This window comes from Corvus kubaryi, unplaced genomic scaffold, assembly GCF_017639235.1.
Source record: "Corvus kubaryi isolate FWS band 111438036 unplaced genomic scaffold, C.kubaryi_AGA036_p1.0 37334, whole genome shotgun sequence".
In the NCBI taxonomy this organism is placed as follows: Eukaryota; Metazoa; Chordata; class Aves; order Passeriformes; family Corvidae; genus Corvus; species Corvus kubaryi.
The window spans coordinates 19,486,997-19,506,277 of NW_024581108.1; the positions used below are offsets into that span (position 1 = coordinate 19,486,997).

General features: G+C 37.1%; 1 protein-coding gene across 1 annotated transcript in view; it reads right to left on the reverse strand.

The window, feature by feature from the left end:
* The window catches only part of AGBL4 (AGBL carboxypeptidase 4), a 585,664-nt gene that overhangs the window by 556,130 nt on the left and 10,253 nt on the right, over positions 1-19,281 (reverse strand). The window contains 1 exon segment of the mRNA XM_042030660.1: positions 13,043-13,165. Within this exon segment, the coding sequence (XP_041886594.1) occupies positions 13,043-13,165 (123 nt within the window).

Genomic DNA, 19,281 nt, shown 5'->3' on the forward strand with positions numbered 1-19,281 from the left:
TTAAATCCAATTAGTGTGCTTCAAAGAAGATAATGTCAAAATGCTTCAAATGGTGATTCTACTGTGTAACACTGGAGCTCTGAACTTCTGGGAGCCTCAGATTTCTGGAACTATAAAATGAAAACAAAAGTACCTTGTAAAGCACACAGTGATCTCCTGCAGTAAAAGACTACAAGCATAAGTTATTATTAACTGGGCTAACATTCTAAATAGAAAATACAATCAGAGGTCTTGGAAGTCATGTATTCACATCCTAAGAAGTATGTAGATGTCATTGTGACACTGTAGACAAATGGGACAGACACTTTTAATTTAACTTCTCGTAATCACTGATAATGTTCTTTTCCTTCCATCTAATCAGTTCTGTCTCCTCTGGCATTCACTCTCACTGACCTCCAGCCCATCAAGGGACAGAACATTTGCCCACTTGCCCCATGACCATTCATGGAAAGTTTGACAAGCTTATGGTCTGACCCAAAACCAACAGAAATTGTGGTTATGCAGAGATTTTTCCACTGATTTCTGCCCTGGACCAGGCACTGAGGATTTGGCATCTGTCAACATAGATCCCCCGTGCTAGAGAAAATATTTAGAGTGCACAGCTGAAGTCAGAGTTTTGGGTAAGAAATATTTCCTCTCCAAATGAGCATACAGACTGAATAAGGACAGATGATCACCAAACATCATGACAACAGTTCTGGATCCCAGTTCCTTTGAATATTAATATATATACATGTAAATTTAAAAAAAAAATTAAAAAGAAAAAAACAGGAAGCATTTTGGAAAGGCAGATTTAATAAAATCTTTCAAGGAAGGGATACGTGAAAATGGGAAACCTTGACTAAAATAAAACCGACAAAATGTTTACTGATGAAAATGAAATGCAAATATGAGGAAAGGAAATAAATGGCTCACTAAATCCAAAAGGATAAAGAAGAGCACACAGACAGGAATAATGAAAAAGAAAACAAATGCTAATGGCAGACTGATAACATGGAGTCCTAGAGGTGAAAACAACAAGGTTTAATTTGATATAGCACTTAATGTACAGGCTCAAAAGTGAGGCTCAACATTCTCTCAACATACAAAAGAAGATACTTCAGCAATAACATTTACACAAATGCAGAGAGGAAAGAGAAATACCAGCCAGGATAGCATAGTGATAATCAGGTAAGAGGATGACAAGTGTCTGGGATGACAGAGAAAGTACCGAAACACAAGGCCCACAGAAAATACATGCAGTAATAACCAAAAGTCAAGTTCCAACTTGCTATCAGCTTTTATTTTTCAGAAAAAAAGCATAAATTAATTCTAAGATTGCTGCTCCATTCCTCAACTTTACTTTTAGGAAGGAGCATACCTACAATCCATCACCCCAGCAAGCTCAGGCACACAGCTCTGGTATTCTGACAGCAATGGATCTGCAACAGCACAAAACTCCAGAGTGAACTCACCCTCTAAGTATTTATCCAGTCTCAAAACAATTTGGGCTGTGCTAACACTGCTAAACAATCCAATCTGACTGTGCCTACACAAGTGGCCATCAGCCCAGTGCAGGTACATGGGCACTTTTATGTTGCACTGAAGTTATTTCATTATATAACTTAACAGTAATATGAAATATATATGTAAAGTCTTATATAATTGGAGCCTAATATAATAAAAACTGCAAGTAAGAAGACCAAAAAAGGAGCACAAGTGTCAAAAAAATTCTTAGTCAATCATTCAAAAAACTCACTGTGAACATAATTTCTTAAGCTGACCACCAAAATGCTAAAAGGAAAAAGAAAAAACCCTACATGTATTATTCCTTAGCTCTCTATATTTTATATTGCATTCATGAAAAAGGCTTAAAAGTTTTTCACATCAGAAATATGACATTCATTTACAATCTTAAAAATGGCTACTAAAAATGAATTATTCATAACGTAGTACAGTAGCAACAATAAACATTCAAACCCAATTTTTTTTAAAAAACAGAATAAATTATTCTTCTTATGAAAAAGCTACAGTTTCAGACGAGAGAAACAGAGATGTGATTCTACCAGAAACTGTTAGAATATAATAATAACCCTTAATACATTATGGTAATTTACCTTCACATTGTGTTACTGTAGTAGATACTGGAATTCCAGTAGCTGTCTAAAGAACACACAGTGATAATTTATGGTTTGTTCCCAGTTTGTTTTCAGAAATACAAACACTAAATCAAAATTAGCATGCTAAAGGCTGAACCTAGAAGGCAATTAGGTTACTGAATAGCATCAATAAATGCAAAATGAAGCTCTGCATGTATCCAAAATAATGTGTTTCCCACCTAATAACTTGTATCCAAATTCCTGTTAGGCTGAGCAAAATATTCTAATATTTTCTCCTGAAATCAGATAGTATCCATCCAAGAATAAGAATACTTTTTGTTTATGTAGAAACACCTCTTCTGAAGTATGTTTTCCAACCAGTATTCTTTCAAAAGTACAGACCACTGTTTATTTCACAGTGTTTTGTCTCTTCTTGCATTAGAGTGGCAGCTCAAACAAGCAAAGATCTTAATTTGGCTTGTTAACTTTGGAACAGCAGGCAGCTGAGAATTTTTAAGTGATTTAAAGAACAACAAGAACAGAATCTATCTGAAGTGTATTCTAATTTCAGGGCAAAAAAAAGGAAAGTATTAATCTTGTGAGTGTTCTCTCTGGAGATTGACTAGTCCTAAAAAAGGGTCAGCATGAAGAGGCTGCTCGCTTCTGCATCTGCCCAGGTTTTGAACACCTCTGTGGATGGAGACTCCATCGCCCCTCTGGGCAGCCTGTCAGTGTCTTCTGCCCCCTGAAAGAAAAAAAATCAAACATGACCACACAAAGGATAGGATTCATGAGGAAAGGATGAGGGAGCTGGGCCTGTTCACGCCTGGGAAGAGATGACTGAGAAGGGCCCTCATCCATGTCTGTCAGTGTCTTCAGGGAGGGGTCAGAGGAGGTCCCCAGGCTCTGCTCCGTGGGGCCCAGCAATGGGACAAGAGGAATGGGAGAAACTGATGCACAGGAAATTCCACCTGGACATGAGGAAGTATTTTCCTGTGCAGTGACTGCACACTGGAACAGGATACCCATACAGGGTGTGCAGTCCCCCTCACTGGAAATATTCCAGAACTGTCTGGACACAAGCCAGTGCCATGTGCTTGAGCAGGAAGGTGGGACAAGGCGACCCTGTGATTCTGTGAAAGGTATTCCTGTGTCTGGAGCTGAGAAGGAAGCACAAGGAAAGTTGTTCTCCCAGCTGGTGCTGCCTGAGCCCTGTGCTGAGTGAACAGCAGCACCACATGTTCTGGTCACACAGTGAGAGAGAAGCAGCAGCTCAGCACTGCTGTGCCCACTGCCAGTGGCTCTTCCAGGGCAGGGCTCACGGGAACATTTCAAATGGGTTTTGTCCACTTTAGTCCCTTTCCTTCTATTTCCCCATTATTTATAGCATCTCTGTTTAATCTAATGTAGTAGACATAATACAAGATACGAAATTTCCTACATTTCATTCTGAACTTGGCTCACATGGATCTGATGCAAAGCACTCTTAATGTTTCTCAGCCATTTTGCACTCATTTCACAGAGGTGAAACTCACTACAAAAGGCACTAGGCAATCAAGAACCAGGCCTTTTGTGCTGCTGTCTTCTGCAAAACAGGGATAATATTACAGGTTACTGAACTAACAGAACAAAATACCACTATATAGTCAAGCAGAATATTTCAATGTTCTCCCAGATGAAAATAAAGCCTTTCCAATATCTCCTAGCTCCCAAATATTTACTGTTCTGATGCCACTTTCTCTTTTATTCTGAGCACAGCCATTCCTTGTGATAGTCTATATAGCACCATCTGCATAATGGTGCAGTAATGTAAAGTTTGTAAAGTAAAGAGTAAAGAACACTTCAATTTCTTCTAGTCATGAAGGGCTATGATTTCAAAAGACAGAGATTAAGCATATAAACAGGACAGTGAAGGCAGAGTACTACTTTCAGGAAATAGCAAGGAGAAGCATTCCCGGCAGAATAAACAATGCCAAAATTTTTCCACTGGCACTGCTCTACACTGTATTTTCCCTGGATTTGAGAATCCAGCAAGATGAAAATCGGGAAGGGTGGTTGGCAGCTCTTTCAAAGGCTCAAAATCAGATAAAAACCTAAAGTACAGTTAAGGTCTGCACTGTGCCCATCAGAAGAGATTGACCTGGACCTACCAATCACTCAAAACTAACACGATTCTCTATTTTAAGAAGCAATTATTCAAAGCAATTATTTCCTTAGTCAGTAACTGAGGCAGAGGTCACCTGTTATTCTATAGAGTAACCACAGATTTATTCAAATCCAGGGACTGTATATGAGAAGAATTTTGCATCTCCTCATTAGTGACTTCCAATGGTGTTAAAAATCTTTAGGTACAGAAAAAACTCATCTAGATTTTTTCCTTCATACTTTCAACAGTCCCAGGCTTGTATTGTGTCACTGTATAGACATACCTCTATACATTCCTGAGTGATTAACTGATGTCACATTCATGTTCATATTAACATGTGCAGTTTGAAATAAACACAGCTGCATTTATGTCAATGATTTTATATTCAAATATATCTGATTATGCTGAAATAAACACAGCTGCATTTATTTCAGTGATTGTACATTCAGATAAGGATATTTGTTCAGTGTAATGTAATGTTCCTTCACACTGGCAGGGACATTGCTATTCTTTCTTGTATTTCCCTCTATCATTTTTCCAGATGGAAAATTTTGAACAGAGCCAGAAAAATGGAAACTTGAAAATTTATCTCAGAACCTGATATGTAGGAAAATCCTTCTGCTTATTCTCAAAAATTACTTAGCCATCGTTATATAAAGTATCTTTGTTGTTGAGGGTCTTTTTTAATTCCTTCTCTGTCAAAGAAAAACCTTACAAAAATCCCATGTAAACTTTTAAATCTGATGACAATGTAAGTACCAGGAATGTGCAAAATCTTAAGAATGGATCTGCATCAGGTCTCTTTCTGGACAACACCATCTTCAGCCACTGTCCTCCTAAGAAAATGCTTTGAATGGAAACAAGAACTGTAAGATTTTCCTTCCTATTATTTGATCAAAGTATAGTTTTGCATGATGTTAATTTTGGCTTGCAACTATAAGCTCTAATCTGTTTTTAGAAAATAATAGAATATTATTATATGCACTAACAGTGATTAACCATTAAATCAGAGGTATCTATGAGGTGAGATCAAGGTCCAGCTCAGTAACTGCCAGAAATGGATCCCTAGGGAGGAGCATAAGAAAAAACAATCATTTGAAGACACCTCCCAGTGTAATTCCCTAATTTACAATGTACAGTTTATGAACCTTCTGAGTCAGAAATCGTGTCAGTGTTTAGTAGCTCTCAACTGATTTTTCTTTCCTGGGCTTATCATTTGTTTTTTTTATTGAAAGCATGACACATGTCAAGCTTTAGCATCCACAATGTCCTGCTAGAAAAAGTTCCATGGCTTAATTAAACAACCTGTAGGGAACCATTCTCCTTTGTTTTCTTTCAACATATTAACTGCTAGTTTCATTTCATGGCCCTCAGTTTTTGTACAAAGAGAGCAGACAGGGAAACACTGAGATTTTAACTAGAAATCATGATTTTACAGACCTTTAATGTATTATTCCTCAGTTGCCTCTTTTCCAGACTAGGGATCCATCCTGCATTTGGTTGTTTCTTATACTAAAGCTGTTGAAAATCTGCTCTGAGCTTACAATATCTCATCACAGACATTTCTGCTTTCGTTTCCAGTTGCTTATTCTGGTCCCTTTTGGGTCAATCAAACAGCAAATCAACACGTGTTCTTTAATACCAGCTGAGGAGATGCAAACACGTGGTAAGAGGGAGGAAAGGATTGCTCCTGAAGAAGGTAGCATGAGAATCAGATGGCAAACTGACTGTGAAAATCATCATCGGCACAACAACTGCAATTAACATCCTAATTCTTTACTCTTGCTGTAATACTAATACTTCCTGCATTTTCATTAGTTCCATAGGTCATTAATATCTATTTTCCACAAGTTATGCTATCTGACTAATGCCATATGTGTTGGCTGATATCACATTGACACCGAGCATTCCCCATTTGTAAAAATGTCTTCCATACTATATCTGTTTAGATATTTAAAAGGTTAATATTTAGTTCCATTTGCAATGCTGACCTAGCAAGAAAGAAATTAATTTGGCATTACAGCAGTAACATCAATTTCCCATGTAACTTTAGTAATGCATTTACTGGAAAGAGATTAATATCAATTCCATAAATCATTCACATGCTTTTTCCGGAGTTTGAGACATCTGAGTAATGTCATATATGTTAACTGATAGCACCCTGTGCATGCTACATCCATTAATCTATGCCTAGTGTCATCATTAAAGCACACAAAAAAATTAAAATCAATCTTTTGCTCTTACTTTTTTTCTGACTTTTAACTTGCAATAGTCCAAAGGTATTGATACTCTGGTAGAGTAACACTGCTCTGAACTGGGAACAGACATGTTCAGAAATGGGAAACATTTGCTAAATTATCCCCACTGGCAGCAATAACCACTTCATGTCTTTCTGTGAAATGTGGCATAAATTACTGTCAAAAAATAAGGAAATAACTAAAATGTTTCATTAATCAGACACACCTTGAAGCCCCAAAAGCAGGCTGAAAACAGACATCATTACTGAAATAACACAGTGACTTTCATTCCTTTGTTTCTACTTTACAGATGAGAATCCTTGTAGAAGTGAAAGCCAAAACAGTTCCACGTGACTTAGTGATTCTAGCCATACATGAGAGATTATAATACAGGAACTTTGGAATAACAACTATTTTTTGCTCCAAAACACAGTTTAGCCTTCTACTAAAAGTGTTTGCACTGGAAGAAAGTATCCTTACACAGCTTTTGCGCTTTCTATTTCTACTGATGTGCCATTATGACATTTGCCTGCGTTGCTTTATTCCTGATCTAGGATATCATTGCAGTGCTACTGAAACTAAGGGGGAGAAGCGTTTTTCTGTTCATTTAAACATAAACACACAGAGGGTCAGACTGTTTAATAATTTTGGAAGTACATTACAATTCTATATTAGATGGCAAAAATACAGCTATTTCCTAGGTTGGATTTCAATTTTTCTATTAACATAAGGCTAACAGTATCATCATCTGTGTTGCCTTAGTTTTCATTTTTAAAATTTTTACAAACAAAAATGTCCATTTCAGAAAATGTTTTGCAAATCAAATTTTACAATATTTCACTAATCACAACTAAGATTAATCGTCCCTAATTTTAGCTGTCTAAAGTTACGTGTCAAGTCTTAACAACTGGGACACAAGCACCCCCAAAGGGCAATCCATCCTATATTATCTGTGCTTTTGTTCAGGAGATGTCTTTCATGGTAAAGCTCAATGGCCTATTTCACGCCTGTAAGTGGTTACAATGAGATCAGCGGAATTACAATCACTTACTGCAATTTTGAGTGTTGTGCAAAGTGTTTTATAAGTACATTATCCTATTTTTGAAATATAGAAAGATATTTAAAACCTTAACAAAAATGATACGAGGGTACTTCTCAGTCATATGAGATCTCTTAATACATTGTAAGTTTTAACTTTTTCCAACTGATTAATATCATTTGCAATCCATCAGCACAGAATTTTTTATCAGGTTTCTAACGCAAAATATTTTACAAACCTGCTGTAGGAAAAGACAAACTAATGTTTGTGAATCATTTTCATTGCAAGGTGGTGGTACAGCAGTTAACATAATTTGAGGCTTACAGTAATTGAGATTGAATCTAAAATTTTACAAAACTTTAATTACAACCTTTTGAACATAAACCACAATACAGAAATTACCCAATCATAACATTTTTTCATAAAAAAATAAGAATTCATCCAAAGGATAGAAGATTTAATGACTCTTGGCGGAGTTCCACTTTTTGGTTGAAACGAGAATAAAAGCAGACAGCAGCTTCATTTCCAATTTCAAGAAACACAGTATTTTTTAACAGTTAAACAGCATTATATTTGACTAACAAGCCAAAATATATATTTTCAAAGCCTTATTAAAAGCCCCTGTATTAAACAGTGTGAATGCTGCGATTTACAAACCTCTGTGAGCCAACACTGCTCCTTCAATTCTCAAAAGTAATTATAAAACAAGCAATTTGAGCCACAAGCAGCAGAAACTGTCGAGCTTGGGGTTTTTAACCACCCTCACAACACATCACAGTCTGCAGCCTGGCTCCAGCTCCCTCCCATATTCCCTGTGACATCCCAACAGGCCAGGCAGGAGGACTGGGGTGCACCCAGGAGTATGCACAGGCCAGAGCCACCGACCAACACACCCCTGGGGACTGGCAACCCCAGTGACACCAGGCAAAAGGAACATTTGAACTTCCCTGGCATTTTTCTGCAGCAAAGCCACACCCGGCAGTGTCAGCCCAAGCTTTTCATCTGCCAGTTCTGTTCATGAAGAGCCCAGGGAGGCAAAAGCTGGGGAACAACCAGAGCCCACCTCGGAATCACTCTGTGATGGAGCCAGGAAGGCAACTCGTGGCTACACCCAGCAAATAGACTTTGCACACTGAGAAAAAAGGTGGGGTTTTTTTAAGGGCTGAGACATTTGGTTTGCTTTCTTTGTTCACTTTGCAAAATACAGGTAAAAAAGCTTCTCATGTATCATGCTAAATTAACTAAAAATCTGTGACCTCATTCAGAAGCAAAGCAACTGCAGATATGTAAGCTCCCAGAAAAACAGCTGGAGGTATCATCTCCAAAAACATCTCACACAGTTAAAATGACTAAGCAAATAAAACAGCAAATAAAACAGCCACAGCACAGAATAGGCTGCTGACTTAATGGATGCCATCAGACATCACATGCACTAAGGAAAACAAGACAGTAGGAGCAGCTGGCTAAACTAAACTTTGAGGTCCTTTAGAAAAAATGTCTGAAATACCAACTCATCTTGAGTACAAAATGCCAGATTCCCTGAAGAACATTTTCATGTTCATGAAAATCTGGGCCTTCCTCAATCAGGAAGGACTTCTTTGCACAGCCAAAGCGAATACATCCTTTTACCCAGAGCATTATATTCTGCAAAATTCCCACTTTGCCAGAACAGTAAGTAGGATGAGAGGTGACAATTTTGTGCATTGCTGCTAAACTGAAACTGTGTTAATAATTTAATGCATTAATGAACATTAGGAAAGAGAATTAAAACTGACCAAATGTCTGCATTTCAGATGTGGCATTTATTTCCTTTAAATTTGTTCTGTGCATAGGTAACTGTGCTTCCATTTTTCCCTGAAACTAACTCATGTTTCTTGTGAAAACTGACATTATCCAAAAAATATGTTGTGGTAAGCAAGAAATCTGAATTTTTATCAGTTTCTTTTATGCTAATGATAAATAAATTTTAAAAGTTTCTTTTGGCTGTATATATTCTTAAATATTAATAAAGATAACAAGGATGATTCCAGGTGGAACACTAGCTTGAACTATGGGAAACACAAATTCCTGACATACTTACAAGCTGATAATTCTCTCTTCTTTACTCCTCTATCTGTTATTAACATGATAAAGGGCTCAGGCACCATTCTTCATTTTCAATAATTGCATTTATTTTACAGCAATGATTTTTTCCCTAGTAATAGATTCATTAAGGGTAATTAAAGTGCAAGTCACCGGCTGGTTTAGGAGGTCTCCTTCTGAAGAGGATAAAAGTATAAGGCTTCACAAGTTTTATAGAAGTCAACAGTACCATGCTATTGTGAAAAAGATTGGACTGTCACATAGCAGAAGTAAATAGATTGCAAGGCATGGCATGTAATAAACTCTACATAGGATTGGCACCAGCTTATCTGAGTATCATGCTCACCTTGGACCACTGCCAATCAAGAAAGGCACAAAACAGCTGGAGACAGGCCAGAGGAAATAAAGAATGAGAGAAAATTTGGAAAATGTGAGCACTAAGGAACCACTGAAAAAAATAGCAGTTATTTAACCTGAGGAGGGAAAGGCCATGGAAAGATATGATAGCAGCTTTCCATTAAGTCAAAGAAGAAAGGAATAATCTGCTTTCTGTGCCTCTAGGACTGGACAAGAATTAATGCCTTTTTGGTAAGAACATTTCTACATAGAAAGAAAATGTTTCTTATATTGAGCAAATTGCAGTGTTAGAATGGATTGCTGCTTTCTCATTGAAACTCACTGAAAGTCTGAAAAAGATAAACATCTGTCAGGAATGACAAAAAAAGTGTATTTTGCCTCTCAACAACAGAATGGACTAAAAAGAAATCCCCATGCCCATTTCAATTCTATTTTTTGTGATTTTTTGAAAGCACAGCACTTCAAAACAGCAAGCTGGACATTGGTTTTCAGACTACATAAAAACACACCTCTGTCTCAAACAAATTCATACTTTTCAACGCTATTTAATACAATAATGATAGCAATTACAAAAACGAAACCACATTAAATAGCATTTCTTCTGCTTGTATTAATATTTTTCCCGATTTCTACAAGTTTAATACCATTTCTCTGTTCTGAAATGCGTTCACTTCCATTTCTACAATATCAAAGATAGTCATTGAAAACAGATCTAGTAGGAAACCTTCAGTTCTATCAACCAGATCTTTCAAGAAAATAGAGAATGCAGCCAAAGAAAAAAAAGCCACTTATGGAATTACATTTAACACAACTTCTATTTTAGAATCACAGAACACCTTGGGTTGGAAGGGATCATAAATACCGTTTTCTTCCAACCCCTTGCCTGGGGCAGAGACACCTTCCACTAGACCAGGTTGCTCAGAGCCCCATCCAACCTGGCCTTGAACACTTCCAGGGATGGGGCAGCCACAGCCTCTCTGGGCAACCTGTGCCTCACCAGCCTCATTGTAAACAATTTCTTCCTCATATCCTACCTCAATCTACCCTCTCTCAGTTTAAACCCATTTCTCCTTGCCCTGTCCCCACAGACCTTGGGAAAAAGTTTTTCTCCACCTTTTTCACAGGCCCCCTTTACATACTGAGAGGCCACAGCAAGGTCTCCTCAGAGCCTTCTCTTCTCCAGGCTGAACAAGCCCAGTAGTCCCAGCCTGTCTCCATGGCAGAGGTGCTCCAGCCTCTGGAGCATCTTCGTGGCCTCCTCTGGAGCCCTCCAGCAGATCCATGTATTTCTTGCAGTGGGGACCCCAGAGCTGGGGGCAGTACTGCAGGTGGGGTCAGTTTTACCATCTGTTCTTTGAAAAAGGCAATTTCAAAAGGATTTTAACATTTTAAGGTGGTACACAAAGAGCATCAATACAATTTTATAAATGTCATATCCTACTGTTTGGACAACAGGGTGGGATAGATTTCAACATTAATAGCAATTCTGTAAGTTATCCAGTATCAGTTAATTTGCTTTGACCAGTAAAGGTACTCTAAGCAATTACTTGGCTGACATAGAACAAAAGATAAAGTGAATTTACATATGAAGTGTACACAATATTACTCTCATTCTTGCTAATACATTGTCACCATGAGAAAGTAAATGAAGGTATTAATTTCATTCATATTTGTGTTTTGGAAGTGTCTGAATATGCAAAGCAACATCACAGTCTCATCATGATACAATGTAAATAAACACAGTATTTCAAATAGCACCTGCTTCTATCACATTCTATTACTACCAAAGTATGTAAAGTATGAACATTACCTTTGAACTGAATAAATGTTTTAATTTAAAAATACAATTAATTCCATTGTTCAAAAACTGGAATTAAACCATCATGCCATGACTCACAATACTTCACAAATAATTTGATGACTGCTACTGATCTTTTTCATTGCAGAGAAGCTTAGCACAATAAATTTCCCAGCTTGGCCATGATTCATTTCGTAAGCCATTTTCTGATCCAAAAATGCAAAAAACCCACATAACTATTATGAAATAGCATCCAAAGTATTTTTAAAAATACACAACTGTTGTCTGAACCTTCAGAGACACACCCTAAAAAAAGGTATCCTTTATTATTCACTACATCATTTGCACTTTTTACATAATGTAATCACAGGATTTAAATAACTCACTTTAATATTTATCCAGGAACTGGCAGCCAGTATTCTACCCTGAGGGACGTAACTCTTCATAAAAAGCTCATTTTACAAGACACTGGAGCAGTTTTGGCATTACCAGCACCTCTCACATAAACCATGCTGAAAACTATAGTTTATCCTGCCAAATGCCTTTTCTACATATGGTGTTTAACAGTGCTCTGTAGGTCTGAAAGCCAGTAATAATAGATTTAAGCTAAAAATCTGGTAGCATGTGTATGTAACACAAAAATTTAAATAATGCTACATTTTCAGGGATATATTTACCTACATACCCCACATGCATATAAGCAATTAAAATTACTCTTTAATGTAATATGCAAACTATAACTCTTGTAAAAAATACTTTCTCTTTCAATTTCCAGTAGCTTCCTAAAGTTTAATTCTCCTATTGACATCAGAGGCAGAGCTTCCATTAACCTCAGTAGTACAGGATCAGGCCACAAGAAACCCAAAGTCATATATTTAAAGACAGCACACACACATTTTAAAAATTCTGTAATTATGCAAGGATGTGCTTGGCTCTTTACTGCGTTAACTTCGCCAGTAAACGTCTAAATTAAATTTTTAAATCGCATATTTTAAATACTACGTCTTGGATTAGTGGTCTACAACTACTGTAAATAATGACAGAATAAAATCCAGTTAAGTATCCACATGTGGTTAAAGATGGACCTGATGAAATGCTAATTGTAAGCAATAGCAAACTTCACAACCCTTTTGACATTTGAACAGTCTGATTTGAAGCCATACTGTGACTGAAGGGAAACAGCAAACTTTGTTAAGTAGTATTTAAGTCTTCTTTAGAATTAAGACACTTTATAAAAAGATGAGTGATAGAGTTAGAAGTGTTAATACATTGACAACTAGGTAACACAATGCTGACAATACTCACCACTTTCAAAACAGGCATCAAATATAAGATGTCCTTTTTTAGGCTGTCCACAGTAACCAGCTGGGAGAACAATGTACTTGCTCACATTCCCTGCTATGATATCATCACTTCCAATGGCACTGCCTGTTCCAGTAAAAGTGAAAAAAAAACCATGAGCATAAAAAAATATATACATAAATATCTATATAAATACATATATACCCAGCCTGGGGTTTTTGCCCATTTATGACCTGGACTATGCATTAGTCTGATATTCAGCTGGACCCTCCTCTTTTGACAGGAGCTCTCTAGCTCTAGATCCTGCATGGATTCCCTGGAATTGAACTCCTCATCAGCTTCTTACTTTATCACAACCCTCAGAAGCATCTTCCTCACTATGGGCATTAATGGGATCTTACTCCTCTATCCTCCTGCCTATTTTCATGCATCTTAAATGAACTTAGAACCTTTGAGACTATTCAGTCCCACTCATATTTGAAATGTTAAAATTACTAGAAGGAAGAGACATACACCCATGGAGCCATGTGACTATCTGAGCCCTCCTTGTTAGAAAACAAAACTCAGAAAAAGAACTTGAATAAAGAATTTTTTTTTTTATGCAGCATTTATTTCATGGTAAAATATACAAGGACATTACTTTTCCACACAATGGTGTGATTTTTGTCAAAAACATCAGTAGTGAATACATTGAAAGCTTTATCCTTACAGTAGAACTATACTAACAAATTGCTGTCTGCAAAATATTTGTTTCCAAACAGGAATGGAAGAACACTAATTTTTGTTTCCATTTGAGACATGTACAAGAAAGAAAGTAAGTAATTGTATATTATATTATATTATACATTTATATTATAGCGAAAGAAACACTCAGCACTTTCTTCACTACTTACAGCTTGGACAAGAAATATTTAGCAATAACTATCTTCTGTGTTACAGAAAATGAAGAAATGGTATGGCTTCAAGTGCAGAAGCCATGTGATGGGATAATGGGATGATAATATCTTATTTCACTCTGATAAATAGGGCTACTAAGGCTTCTAGAAATAGACTTTTGGTCTGTACTGATTTTTTTGACATTTAAATGGGTTACGGGGGATGATAAATGTGACATAAAGCTCAATTTGTTTTATTTTTATATTGAAAACTATTTCACACAAATGTTACAAGCAATTCATATTGTCCCTGAATGATGAAAACAGCTTATTAATTAAAAGTGACCTTTCCACACATAAAAGTATTCCACCTTTTGAGGCAAAACACCTTAGCAGAGGTAACAAATTATATCAGTGTATTAGTGACACCACAGTTAAAGGGTCTGTCAGGCTTTCTGTTATATACCCATATTTTCACAGGTATATAATTCCCATATTAAAAAATAGGCATATCCAGGTCAACATTTGGCATATGAATCCCCAGTCTTCCCCAGGAAGAAATTTGAACCTTACTCTCTTTGGGAAGTACTACAGCAGAACAAACAGAATTTAGACCATTTCTTACTTTATCATAATCTAAAAATGTAGATATTGAATAATGCATGATAGTATTTTTTTAGCAAAATTATTATTTGTAACCTCTGGGTTATTTGTTTTAGACTGAATAATTACCCACAGACAGCAATCTGTGGCATTCAAATTGTTTTCTTTAAGTGTATAATTGCTACTTAGGATATTTTAGCTGGATGGTTTTTACCAGCATGCTGATACAATTTGCTTAAACCCTAGTAACACCAGAGGCAAACTGAGACCCCGATGGGGCATCTGTGCATCTTCACGGCTGCGATCCTGTCCCTTGATAAAATTCACCCCTCTGCATTGTGCAAGCTTTAGTGCAGAGCAGCAGCCAGAGGAAAATCACTTCCTCAGTTTCACCTGAGTGCCACTTTGATTAATATATACCTGTCGCAGTTAAGATTAGTCAAGTTGGTCATTTGCAATCCAACATTGTGGAATCAAAGATACAAAGAAAAATTAATGGAAAAGCTGAAAATCACCATGAGTGCCTGAGCTGCCAGGGACTAAAGTGAAAGAATGGGAGGCAGAGAGTCACCAGAGTAGAGCAGTTTGAAGACTGAACTCCTCCTGGTATACGTTTCCTTTTAAGTCTCAGCTAGAAGTAACAGGCCTCTTAGAAATTGTAAAAGACAACTGGGAAACATCACTAAAAGATGAAGAAACTAGAAAGGATTACATTCATAGCACTGCCACCACAAGACAGTGTAGGAAAAGCAGGCAGAAGAGAGAGTTACATCTCCCTGGTAAATTAGAAAATCTGCCAATGGAGTCTTTACACAATGCAGAAGGAAGCTGTCAAGTGACTGCATCCCAGCAAAAAGTTTCCATCTGCTCCTCCTGACCTAATGTAGCCCTCCAGGAATGAGAATAAAATCATCAAATAGCCTGTAATTCATAGTCATTTAACAATATTACTCTCCTAGCATGTTCTTTATTCCACAGTACTTAGAATATTCAGAACCTACTGTTGCTATATTTTGAGTTATATTATCTTTAATCTCTAAACACGCAAAACTGCTGTCTTTGAACTTCACGTTACGAAACAGCACAACAGCACCACGTCCCTTCTGGCATGTTCTCCTTGGGTGATAAAGAAAAGGCCACACCACTGCCCAAAAAGGAGCCTGCACTGCTGCAGTACTCAATTATAAAACATGGCTTCACGCCTGTCTGTTCAGCAGATGCAGAGAGTGGTGCTGGGAACACATTACCACCCTCAGATGGAGAGAACAGCTACCCTGGGGTCCAGTCCTCTGGCCAATAAAGAGATCCTGTCCTCACAAGTGGGGAGCCCTAAGCAGATTTTCCTGGCTGGAGGCAAAGATGTATGATAGAACCTTGTGGGGAAGGGAAATAGCTCTTCAATCTGAAACTGAAAGGGAAAGAAGAGAATTAACTGAAGTACATCCTGCACATTCCACTTAAGGAGACCAGAGTCTCCTTTGAAAAGAAAGGTTAGATAAGACAAGCAAAGGCAAAACCTAGCAAAGAAATTGTCTCAGAATGTAGTTCTTATTTTGTCAATTATTTTTCTTATAGGTTGTAAGACACATAGGTATTTTATTCTAATTCTTCATAGCTTAAACTCCAGGAGGCTCCCACAAATCCCTAGGATTTACTTTTACTGCAGTATTAAACTTTAATGGTAATTTTCTATCAGGTATAAAATCTGTAGGTGCCTGAAATCTCTGTAAGTATATAAGGTTTTAAAATAAAACCTGGACAGAGTCTTCTGGTATCTGCATTCATCACTATTGTCATTGTGGATATATTTCACATCAAACTAGTGAAAATGAATAGAATCAGTTCCAGGAGACTGGGATTCATGGGAGGGAGAGTTTGGAAATTTCCAGAGCTTCTTTGCCCTTCCTAAATTCAAAGGGTAAAGCCAATGTTTCTTTTTCATTTAGGAAAAGATGAAATCAGTGTTTGCTACAATAAACATCATGCAAATTTAAGTACATTTTCTTTAAAAACTGTGGTTTCTAGAGGAAGGCACCTCTTTAGAAAGTAACGGTGACTCTGAATTGGGCAAACAACAAGCCCAGCTTCCAGATGTGCCAGACCTGAGAACCCACAGAGCTAGCAGCCAGCAGCTACCCTCATGCTACATTAGGTAGGAGAGCACAGCTACATGAAAACAGACATGGAAAAATATAGAGGGAATTTGCCTGGCAAACCTGCATCATTCCTCTAATCACACTGCCTAACAACAACAGCCAATTAGAAAGGTGAGGTAACACAAAAACCTAAAATAACTACAAGGGAGTTTTGTAAAAGTCTTCCTTTAAATATTACAAATGTCATCAAGATACACCTATATTCTCTTATGAGATCCTTATTTTAGAATAAAATTAGGATACATTTTGCTGCTGAAAACATCTATGGTGTAAAGATCTAATAGACAGATTCCTATCATCCAGGGGCCAAGAAAAGTTTCCAGGTATCCTAGCAAAAAAGCTCCATCAGCCTTGAGGAGTATTGTTAATAGAAACACATACAAAGAAGTGAATCTGAACTCTCAGTACAGTTTGCAAAAAAAAAAAAAGAATTCATTCAGATGACCAGCAGCAACTCCTGTTAGCTCCAAAACATGCCAAGTCTCCAGATGAACACTGCTCAGCTCACACTTTGGCTAAGTAGCATTTATGGAGGTTATGCCAATAACAGTGTCTGCTCCACAAACCTGAAAATAATGTCATTTTACCAGAATTCTTGTAAATGATCGCATTTAGTGAAAGTCTGTAGTCTTAATAGCTGGTTATGTTCTCTTATTCTTTGATTGTTTTCTTTTTTAAATAAAAGCTTTTATATCATTGTCCCTAGGCTTCAGAAACACTGATACTCAGGAAGACAAGCTATTTCTGCTATGACTTCTGAAAGCTCTGTAGCCATTCTAAAAATCCTACAGGAAGAAGCAGTCAGGAACTCAGAATTCCAGGTTCACTGACTTAAAAATGCTAAGAAAAAGAAGAAAACACAACTGTCATTTTGATCTTCACAGCCATGTATCCCGAAGCAAGGCTTGGGCATGACCCGGAGAATCTAAACATACTGCAGAGTGCTGTCAATCTGAAATGTACTTAAATCACAGGCACTGTGATCTGAAAAGAAAGGGAAAAAAATATGTTTAGACTACTAATCCCAGGGTTTGAGACAATACCTGGCATGGCAGCAGCCACACCTGCAGCCTCACATGGGGGTACTGTGCCCATTCTGTCACCATTACCTATTTTGAAGGTCCAGCAGAACAAGGAAAATGTTGGTTACCACAAGAAGGCATTGTTATACAGCTTGGTCTAGTTCTAAAAAATAGTAACATCATGTTGTCATTTAAAAACCAAATTTGAGATAAAGCAGCTTTACAGCAATTGTCTCTTCAATTACTTTCCTCCTACAGTTTGACCAACAGACTGCTTGTCAAGTCTGTCTCCAAACTGTGAGATGATATTCATATTCAAGAAAACAAGCAAAGTAAAGATGAACTGCAGTTAAGCAGAGATTATCAGGCAAATTCTGAGCTTTGCACAGGTTCTGAAAGTAGTCAGGAGAAATAACTGCAATCTTACTGCCATGGACTTGAAAGAGCTTGTGGTTGGTCGTAAATTGGAAGGAAACGTTATTTATTGTTTGGGTCTTTAATTTCATTGCACAAGTTACTCTTTCTACAGAGGCTGTGAGACAATATCACCTTTCAACCTTCCTAAGACAACTCCTTAGATAACCTACCATTAGTTTGTATTTTGGGTTAGAAGCAAAAGTAAATCTAAATACCTCATCCTTCTTTAGATACATGTACCCAAACTGCTTTACTCCAGCAGAAGGTGTGGAATAGGCATCTGAGTCAAATCTCAGAGTGGAAAAATCTTGTTCTTATATGCAAATATATAAAGCAAAATGATCACTAAAGATGGTGACATGTGGATTGCCTACGAAAGGCTTGGTAGCACCACAAAAATGACTTTGCCTGCAATATACTGAGCAGAAAGCCCAAGGCAAGTGGGACAAAAAGGTACACGAGGTGCTCAGCCCAAAGCAAAGCATCAACCACCAGGCTGGTCAAGTGTGAAAAAAATCTCCTCTACCTAGTCCTTTTAAAAAGACCAGATCCACACACAGATACAACTACCAATCCCAGGTCAATCATAGCTCCTGTCCAAAATCCAATGAAGGACATGCAACTGAAGATATCTGGCAGACAGATACTGCTCTGCACAATGACTCCTCACTCCCAATGGCTGGCATTGTCTTAGGAGTTTATAGAAAAAGAAAAAAAGGCAGCTTGTGTAGACTTGCACTTGTTTCATTTGTGATATTTGTTTCCAATCTTCAACCTAAAAGCTTTACTTCAAGGCTACTCATTTATTATCTCAGTGTGGGCTATTCCCAAGGATATACCTTTCTGTTAGAGACAAATAGCAATGGAACTTTTTGTATCACTTTAGTGAAATCCAAAGTGTCCAAGAAGATATGAACAAATTTTTCTAATGAAAATTTTTAAAAGAAATTAATGCTTTGAACTCAGTAAGCAAAAAAAAAAAAAAAAATTACTCTTTTTACTGCACTTATAAGCTCTAACCTAAAATTCTACCACAAATGAAAAATAAAACAAAAAACTGAAAAATACAGTTGTACCAAATACATTAACTGAAAAGATGTTTATTTTAAAACATTGTAAGGATCAGCGAATGTAACGACAAATAATTTATTTTTTAACAAGAATTTGGT